The 9,941-nt window shown below is 40.3% G+C and overlaps 1 protein-coding gene across 1 annotated transcript; it reads left to right on the forward strand.

The window, feature by feature from the left end:
- Positions 1–3,707: 3,707 nt before the first annotated feature.
- Positions 3,708–6,838, forward strand: LOC118964794 (uncharacterized). Its single transcript, XM_036979159.2, has 2 exons — positions 3,708–5,466; positions 6,051–6,838. The coding sequence occupies exons 1-2, from the start codon at positions 3,708–3,710 to the stop codon at positions 6,599–6,601; spliced, it is 2,310 nt and encodes a 769-aa protein (XP_036835054.2). The 3' UTR covers positions 6,602–6,838.
- The last annotated feature ends 3,103 nt before the right edge of the window (positions 6,839–9,941 follow it).

Below are 9,941 nucleotides of genomic sequence, written 5' to 3' on the forward strand. Positions count from 1 at the left end.
GATGTTTAAAGCTTGGGAAATATTTTTGTATCCAAATCCGGCTTTAAACTTCTTCACAACAGTATCTCGGACCTGCCTGGTGTGTTCCTTGTTCTTCAAGATGCTCTCTGCGCTTTTAACGGACCTCTGAGACTATCACAGTGCAGGTGCATTTATACGGAGACTTGATTACACACAGGTGGATTGTATTTATCATCATTAGTCATTTAGGTCAACATTGGATCATTCAGATATCCTCACTGAACTTCTGGAGAGAGTTTGCTGCACTGAAAGTAAAGGGGCTGAATAATTTTGCACGCCAATTTTTCGTTTTTTGATTTGTTAAAAAAGTTTGAAATATCCAATAAATGTCGTTCCACTTCATGATTGTGTCCCACTTGTTGTTGATTCTTCACAAAAAAATACAGTTTTATATCTTTATGTTTGAAGCCTGAAATGTGGCAAAAGGTCGCAAAGTTCAAGGGGGCCGAATACTTTCGCAAGGCACTGTATATACTGTGCTCGATACCATCTACTGTATCTTGCCTATGCTGCTCTGTACCATCACTCATTCATATATCCTTATGTACATATTCTGTATCCCCTTAAACTGTGTATAAGACAGTAGTTTTGGAATTGTTAGTTAGATTACTTGTTGGTTATTACTGCATTGTCGGAACTAGAAGCACAAGCATTTCGCTACACTCGCATTAACATCTGCTAAACATGTGTATGTGACAAATAAAATTTGATTTGATTTGATCCCTGGTCACCCCTACTGCCTCTGATCTGGAGGACTCACTAAACAGAGAACATCCCTGGTCACCCCTACTGCCTCTGATCTGGAGGACTCACTAAACAGAGAACATCCCTGGTCACCCCTACTGCCTCTGATCTGGAGGAGTCACTAAACAGAGAACATCCCCGGTCATCCCTACTGCCTCTGATCTGGCGGACTCACTAAACAGAGAACATCCCTGGTCACCCCTACTGCCTCTGATCTGGAGGACTCACTAAACAGAGAACAACCCTGGTCACCCTACTGCCTCTGATCTGGCGGACTCACTAAACACAGAGGCTTCGTTTGTAAATTATATCTGAGTGTTGGAGTGTGCCCCTGGCTATCCGCAAATACATTTTAAAAAGAAAATACATTTGTACCATCTGGTTTGCTTAATATAAGGAATTTGAAATGGTTTACACTTGTACTTTTGATACTTGATACTACATTTGAGATATTCCATTTACTTTTGATACTTAAGTATATTTAAAACCAAGTACTTTTAGACTTTTACTCAAGTAGTATTTCACTGGGTGACTCTCACTTTTACTTGTCATTTTCTATTAAGGTATCTTTACTTTTACTCAAGTATGACTATTGAGTACTTTTTCCACCACTGAGGCATCAGATCAGAGATGTCAAGGTGGCACCCAAGCATATGCCATGTGTATATGTGCCACACACAAATATGTATGGTCATATTCTTTATGTTTTACTTCATTTGTTATCTGATGGATCCATCCCTTGTATCATTTTCTAGGCCTCCCAGGTATTTGCATTTAAAGTAATGTATATGATTACTGCTGCTAGGGGGAGCTGTGATGTCAATGGGGAACGTTAGTGAGATCGTGAGGTCTTAGAGGTTTCTTCTTCAATCTTGGAGAATGCCTACTACTGAAAACTAATAACATTTCTCTGTCTCATCATTTTACCCTATTAATCAAGTTACGTAATGTGCAAAAGTGCAATATGACTCTCAGCATATTGAGGTAACATGGTTAACTACATAGTCCATGAGTTTGGTCACGTTTGAAGGCAATTGAAGGGAGTTTTAACAGAGTGATAAACTGGTTGGTATTTTCCCCATTGTAAGTAATGGAGGTTGGCTAGGTTGCTAATGGTTTACATGTAAGAGAAGGGAACAAGATGGCGTCTGAACTTTCTGTAATTTTTTTCAACAAAGTTTTAGATCCTATTTGTTTTATTTTCTATCAAAGACTCAGTTTAGTTCAGGTAATATATGTAAATATGTGATGTCTCGATAAAATGTGTTGATATTTCTACAAAAATAGCATTTAACAGTTCTCTAGCTTGATGCTAACCATATTTAGCGTGGCTAAGCGCTAGCTAGCTCTAGGTTAGTTGATTTCAGTCAACATCAGCTTACATGTTAGTGGTTTATAATATAATGGTTGTATCACCGTTTAGCACAGGTCTCCAGTAATGTATAGCTTTTTCCAAATTGACACTGATAGTACAGTGAGTTATATATAATGTGAATGTGTAGATGTGTGGTGATAGTATTTTAACCTCAGACCTTTTATTTTGTTGATACTGGAATATGAAATGTGGAGATGTAATGCAACAATAGAGTTGTAATGGATCCTTGGTTTTGATGCAGCGACCAATTTGGCAACGGAATTATGAGTTGTAATCACTTAATAATTCACAAACAAAATACACATCAGAAAAATCACTAGAACTAATTGTTAGCTCCACCATTACTGGTTACTTCTGTGAACTTTCATTATCCCCCCTCCTCACAAAGACAAATGTGAAAATATCTTGAAGTTATGTGGGGTTTTGGTAACAGAATTACAAGGCACAAGACAATATTACCAAAACGATTTCTCCAAACCCAAATGTAAGTGTTGATATTAGTAGTCAGGGGTCTTTATGTCAACATGATTCTGTTTTTATGTAGTTCTGATATTGGACCTCTTAAGACTTTTTCTGCTAATCTTTTCTAAGATCCCTTTTCCATCTGTTGACCCAGAAATCAAAGCCTTCACTGGTTGAAAAATGTTTCTAGAATTACATTTACCAAAAATATACACTCTTAGATTTCATTTCACACCCAATTACACATGCTCCTATGAACGTCATAATTGGTGCTCAAATCAAATCTAATTTTACTCGTCACAACACATGGTTAGTAGATGTTATTGTGACTGTAGCGAAATGCTTGTGCTTCTAGTTCCGACAGTGCAGTATTATCTAACAAGTAATATCTAACCATTTCACAACAAATACCTAATAGACAATCCTTTTACATGGAAATGCCCTACTGTACCTCTAGAGATACTATCCATCCCCAACTAGTAATAAAGTGGTCGGGCTGGTTGCTACTGGCCTCTCCAGCTTCAGGCTGAATCACACCCATGATGAGAGGAGGTTTACTGGACACACAGGGAGAAACTACAGTCTGAATCCCACCCATGATGAGAGGAGGTTTACTGGACATACAGGGAGAAACTACAGTCTGAATCCCACCCATGATGAGAGGAGGTTTACTGGACATACAGGGAGAAACTACAGTCTGAATCCCACCCATGATGAGAGGAGGTTTACTGGACATACAGGGAGAAACTACAGTCTGAATCCCACCCATGATGAGAGGAGGTTTACTGGACACACAGGGAGAAACTACAGTCTGAATCACACCCATGATGAGATTACCTTTAAGGCATAAGGGTTTGGTTATTGTTAGGGTTAATGTTAGGGTTAAGGTTAGGGTTAGGGTTAAGGTTAGAGTCCGTTTTATGTTTTGGCCAGACGGGCTGTCAATGGGATGTTGGTCAGAAAAGTCCATTTAAAAACAGTCATTGCGTCATGTTTAGAGAGAAGATCTGCACAAGGGCATAAAGAGAAGAGAAGAGAAGAAGAGAGACAGAAAGAGATTGAAAGAGAGCACGAAGAAGAAAGATGTAAACAGAAGCAAATAGAGATGGAAGAGAAAGAACGAGAGAGGGAGAAAGAGAGACAGAGAGAGATCAAAAGAAAGATAATGGAAAGGAGACAAAAACATATCGAAAGAGAAGAAGAGAGACAGAAAGAGATTGAAAGAGAGCACGAAGAAGAAAGATGTAAACAGAAGCAAATAGAGATGGAAGAGGAAGAACGAGAGAGGGAGAAAGAGAGACAGAGAGAAATCAAAAGAAAGAGAATGGAGAAGAGACAGAAAAACATGGAAAGAGAAGTGAGACAGAAAGAAATTGAAAGAGAGAATGAAGAACAACTATTTAAACAGAAGCAAATAGAGATGGAAGAGGAAGAAAGAGAAGAAGAGAGACAGAGAGAGATCAAAAGAGAGAATGATGAAGAAATATGTAAACAGAAGCAAAAAGAGATGGAAGAGGAAGTACAAGAGAAGGAGAAAGAGAGACAGAGAGAGATCAAAAGAAAGATCATGGAAAAGAGACAAAAACATATCGGAAGAGAAGAAGAGAGACAGAAAGAGATTGAAAGAGAGAATGAAGAAGAACTATTTGAACAGAAGCAAAAAGAGATGGAAGACAAAGAACGAGAGAGGGAGAAAGAGAGACAGAGAGAGATTGAAAGAGAGTATGAAGAAGAAAGATGTCAACAGAAGCAAATAGAGATGGAAGAGGAAGAAAGAGAAGAAGAGAGACAGAGAGCGATCGAAGAGAAAGAGAGACAGAGAGAGATGGGAGAGAAAGAAAGACGACAACAACAAGAGGAGAGAAAGATAATGTTTGAGAGAGATCAAGAAGAAGAAAATATATGGAAACAGAAGCAAATTGACATGGAGAAGGAGGGAAGAGAGAGGGAGAACAAGAGACAGAGAGAGATAGAAGAGATACACAGACGACAACAACAAGAGGAGAGACAGAAACAAATGGAGAAGGAGAAAGACAATGACAATCAGAGAGAGATGGAATTAAAAGATCAGCAACAGAAAGAGATGGAGAAAGAAAAGATGATTATGAGAGAAAGGGAGGAAGCACGAAGAAGAAAGGAAGGGCAGAAAAATATTTTGGGGGAAATTGAGGGACAGAATGAACTGGAGATAGAACAGGAGAGAGAGATGGAAGAAAAGCAGGAAGTGATTAAGGAAGCAGAGGAAGAGTACAGGGAAAGAGAAGAGAGAGGAAAGGAAGTAAGCATGAAGAAACATGTAGTAGTTAATGTTAAAGCAAAAGCACGGGAAGTCTTCAATAGGCGTAAAGAGAGGAGGTTAGAAGTGTTGAAGGGGGAACGAGAACACATAGAAAGAGGACAACAAATCAGGAGGGAGAAGGAGGAAAGACGGCTGGAGATGGAAAGAAAACAGGAGAGGGCAAGACAACAAGAGGAGCAGGATAAAAAACGAGAGATTGAAATTGCTAGACAGAAAGAAATGTTGAGACTAAGAGAGGAGGAGAGGCAGAGAGAGGAAGAGAGAGAGGAGAGAAAGAAAGCCATTAAATGCCTTTTATCTTTAATCAGAGAGAGAGAAGAAATAATACAGGCAAAAAAAAGAGAGATGGTGGAAGAGGAAAGAAGGGAGATCCTTGAGTACAAGAGGGGTGACTTAGAGGAGGAGGAAAAGGAAGATGACAAGGAGGACATTCTCCCACCCGATAAAAGTATCCGAAGGAGAGCTGTGGGCTGGGTGAACAAGAAGTGGGAGAAGAGGAACATCAGAAAGATAGAGAGAACGTATCAGAGAGAGGCTGAGGAGGGCCATAAGATCGTCCACATAGGTAAGACCTGTTTTCCCTCTACTTATGACATCATCCTCTTTAGTCTCCTCTACACACATACGTTCCACACCAGTCATCATGTTGCATCATTGTTTCAATATAAAACTACTGTCCAAAGAATATGTTAGCTGACATGGCTCATTGAGTGACTGACTGACATAACAAGAAAAATACTGCTGATAACAACCACGTTTTTAAATGGTACCTTGTGTCATCTACTAGTCTAACTCTCAAGACTAAGTAGAGACCCAGAAAGAGTTCCTAAAAACACACACACAAAAACATGTTTTGGGGGGATCCGGGGGCTACTAGTGGCCATGGGGCCCTAAGTGATCACATATGCCCTGGCACTATACAAAGAATAGGTGCCATTCTGGACTCATGTTCAACTTAGGGCCAGGTCAATTCGGGATGGGAATTATTGCACTTTATTGACAAATTCCATGCCTTGCTCAACTGAAAAGAGTAAAGAATCATTGAGATCCAATTGTGTTTTCTATTCTTCATTCCCTGTGTCCATTACATTTAAGTTGATACCAGATCCACTAAGTTGAATGTAAACTCTACTTCTTCTCCCCTCCCAGCCATCCCTGGACACACAAGGCTAACATCCACCATGACCCGGGCAGAGAGAGAGAGGGAGAAGAGGAAGGAGCTGCTGAAGGCTGAGGAGAGAAGGAAGAAGATGGAGGATTTCAATAAGCAGTGGAGAGAGCGGTCCCTGCTTAAAAAACAGACTCGTCAACAACTGAAGGAGGAGAGGGAGAGGATGAAGGAAAACTACCTGGAGCAGATGAATCTGGAGGCTGATGCTCAAATCAACAACCGGTGTCTAACCACCCAACACAGCCACGATTACAACCACGGTCAGGAGTTGCCCGGGTGGGCCAATGGCCAACAAGTAAGCCAAGAGCCCACTGGATCTGCTGATGGCCACCAGGAAAGGCCAAGGAGGCAACAGGCATGGGCAGAGAACCAGGAGGGGAGTTCAGAGAACCAGCAGGAGGGGCCAGAGAACCATCAGGGGGGGCCAGACAGCCAGCAGCTAGAAGCTCCAGAAGAGGCTGAAACATCAGAGCGAATATCCAAGACAAAGAAAAAGCCAAGCATCTGGAAGAAAATTAGGATGAGGTAAAGAATGTTTAAACATCTATTCATGTTTTACACTGTTAATATACATGTCATCACTTTAAAAAGTGACATTATCCAACTGTGAGGGTTTAGTGTACATGCATCACACATGTAAATATATAGATACTTACCTGTCTCTGTGATGTCTTACAGCCTTCCTGACGTGCTGTCTGCCTAGAGCTGGAACTCGATGAAGCCACAGTTCCACTGAGGTTACGTTGGTAATTAAAAGTGTCGCCCAATAATTCCTCCTCCTCTTTAAGTCATCGAGCCACATTTCTTCCTCAAAACATTATAGTCTCCTCAAGCCAGCAAGTATCCTCTTTATCAGGCAACAAACCATCGAAGGTCAGTGACCCTCCTCCCAAGAACAGAGACTCTCATCTGTATCCTAGTTAAATTCATCTCTGCTTACCACCTCTACAGTCCTAGAAAATATCCCAAAAATGGAAATGGTTTCAACAGAAGTCCTCCCCTCAGACCAGTGGCTCCACAGACCAGAGTTTCTCATCTTTATTCAAGTTGAATGCAACTCTGATCATTTCCACCACCTCTCCTGTTAAGGGGAGGTGCTGAAAAGGAGGTCTGGGAGGAGGTCTGCAGGTAGCCTGGACCGGACCGGTAGCAGCTAAGTTGCTGGCTCCATCCCCGGGCAGAGCTGCTCAAGTCAGGCCAGTGATGTTTGATGATGTCCTTTTTGTTTGCAAAGTTTTACTCTTTAATAAAAGCATTTATTAAAAAAGCAATATTGTTGTTACGGTGTGGATTGTTTTGTTATTTATTAGAATTGAAACATCCAGTAGTCATGGTAGATGTTAGACTTTCAATGAGACACCTAACATTCCATCAGTTTGATACAATGTGTGACATGTTATATTAGAGAGGAGTCCTCTATACACATCTATTTTAGACCATAGGAGAAATATCAGATTGAAATAGCTTCTCTAAGAATCTGAGGAGAGAGCAACAGTAGAAGCATCGTTAGCTCTCCCACCTCCAGTTCAGTACTCGGGTCATTCCACCAATTGAGTACCTTTTGGGGAGTGTAACTTTATATTTCACCTAATTCTAACATTCTGTCATAAAAAGCACATGTTCAACTTAATATAAAACATATTTTCCCATCTCAAAGTAACAAATACATACTATAGTAAGTGCCTATTAAGTGCCAAATAAAGTGACAGGGTTGACTGTAACAGAGTTGACTATTTCATCTAGAATCAACCATAGATCCCCATGTGACAGGGGGAATGGAATGCAAGCTTACCAAACACATGTAAATAGTTTAAACATTTCTAGACTGTCTATCTATAGGTAACAGGGTTGGTGTGTTATAATTCACCCACCCAGTGGTGATTGCAGCATGTACATCTTGGTGGGGAAAACTCCCCCAAAATGTTTAAGATGAATTCCAGCAAAGCCACTACACAACACAACACTAAACAATACATTAATTGCACTATAACTTTAACAAACGGTGCCCACAAACTGTTAGGGTCGACATAAAGCTGTCCCAACAGCAGAGCTTTCTTTTCAGCACCATGGAGAGAATCCTTTAAAAAACATAGCTGATATGGCTGACTTGCTTAAACAAATGTGGTTTCTACTGACAATTGAGATGTACAAACTATGGCACAAGGGGACAACGAGTGGACTACAGGATATCTGTAATTTAGATTAAGACAATGAGAGACCTAGGATGAACGTCGTCAATATAACCATTTGTTCAGCACTTTTGAAATGTACAGCGACAGAATTTTGAACATGGGCCATTCTTACAGTATTCTCCCTGTACACCAAGTCATAACTGCATATAAGCAGACAATTAAATCTCGTACAATATTCGATGATTACATTTCTCTAAAACAGGCTATAGTCTACATGTGCACCATCAAGTCAGAGCAGTAGGCTAAGTTATGAGAGGGGAAAGGGACAAAGTTATTAGGGTGAGGCACATGGGCTACTAACAGCTTACTACACAACATGCACTTAGTATTACTTTCTTAGATACAGTATACATATCTCCCTGTAACGATATTCGTCTTCCTCTGACGAGGAGTATGAAGGATCGGACCAATATGCAGCGTGATACGTGTCCATGTTGATCATTTATTAACATTGAACACAAAAAACAAAATAACAAGGACAACGAACGAAAACAAAACAGATCTGTCTGGTGAAGACACAGAGACAGAAAACAATCACCCACCTCTAAAATGGGGAAAACAGTATGATTCTCAATCAGAGACAACGAACGACATCTGTCTCTGATTGAGAACCATACCAGGCCAAACACATAAATACTACATAGAAAAAATAACATAGACTCCCCACCCCAACTCACGCCCTGACCAAACTAACACAAAGACATAATAAAGGAACTAAGGTCAGAACGTGACACTCCCAGGCATATTACATCATTTATAGAGAAGCTTCCAACCACTCAGGAGTCATGCTGAATAGCAGGCTAGTGATTGCTTTGTTAAGCTTGCAGTTAGCCACTGATTCCTTCCAAACCACTCATTGTTGAATTTGCGATTTCCAACTTTTTGTGTTTATTTGGAAAGGTTGATGAGCACTGATACTTTTTATCTATAATTTCTCTTCATATGACAAGGATTGAAAAGGATTTGCCAGTAGATTGTTGACTGGATGCATGATGATGACTGCTAGCTTGGTAGCTATGATTTTGAAAATATGATGTTGAACCAATCACGGCGCAACCAGAGAACATTACCAACCCCTACGCTCCGTATTTCTCACTGGCTGCCCCACCACCACAGAAAGCACTAAGCTGGGCTGAAACACCTGCATTTATGAGCTGCCTTCCTCAAGAAAGCAAAAAAGAGAAGGTATGCAGCTTTATTAACTCAATGATTTTTTTAAAAAGTAGACATTGTTTGCAAACTGATATGTGACACATATTAATGCCAAAATAACAAGCAAAGCAGGCAACATATAAATATATATATTGTTGTTAAACACGTGGGGCTCAAAACGGGTGTGGCTCCGCCCCACCTGCCCTAAATGACGGCTCGCCACTGACAACAATATAATGAAAGATGATTCTATGATGAATACATTATTATTAAAAGATGAGCTCAACGTTTTTATCGGTGAATCAATATTGAATGATTTAATCATACAGTGTTTTACAGTGGTGAAGTTAGCTTTATATTAAAGATTCAGACTTTGCTCTTCAAACCTCTTCAACGGAACATGCAAGGTTGACTAGGCTACCGGGGGCGGCAGGTATCCTAGTGGTTAGAGTGTTGGGTCAGTAACCGAAAGGTTGCTGGATTGAATCCCCGAGCTGACAAGGTAAAAATCTGTCATTCCTCCCC

This window comes from Oncorhynchus mykiss, chromosome 6, assembly GCF_057628025.1.
Source record: "Oncorhynchus mykiss isolate SJ-2025 chromosome 6, ASM5762802v1, whole genome shotgun sequence".
Classification (NCBI taxonomy): Eukaryota; Metazoa; Chordata; class Actinopteri; order Salmoniformes; family Salmonidae; genus Oncorhynchus; species Oncorhynchus mykiss.

Excerpts from the sequence above, each read along its gene's own strand:
- LOC118964794 (XM_036979159.2), top strand. The coding sequence starts at position 3,708 with ATGGAAGAGAAAGAACGAGAGAGGGAGAAAGAGAGACAGAGAGAGATC. Across the intron at positions 5,467-6,050 it reads CCATAAGATCGTCCACATAG|CCATCCCTGGACACACAAGG; the intron begins GTAAGACCTGTT and ends CTCCCCTCCCAG.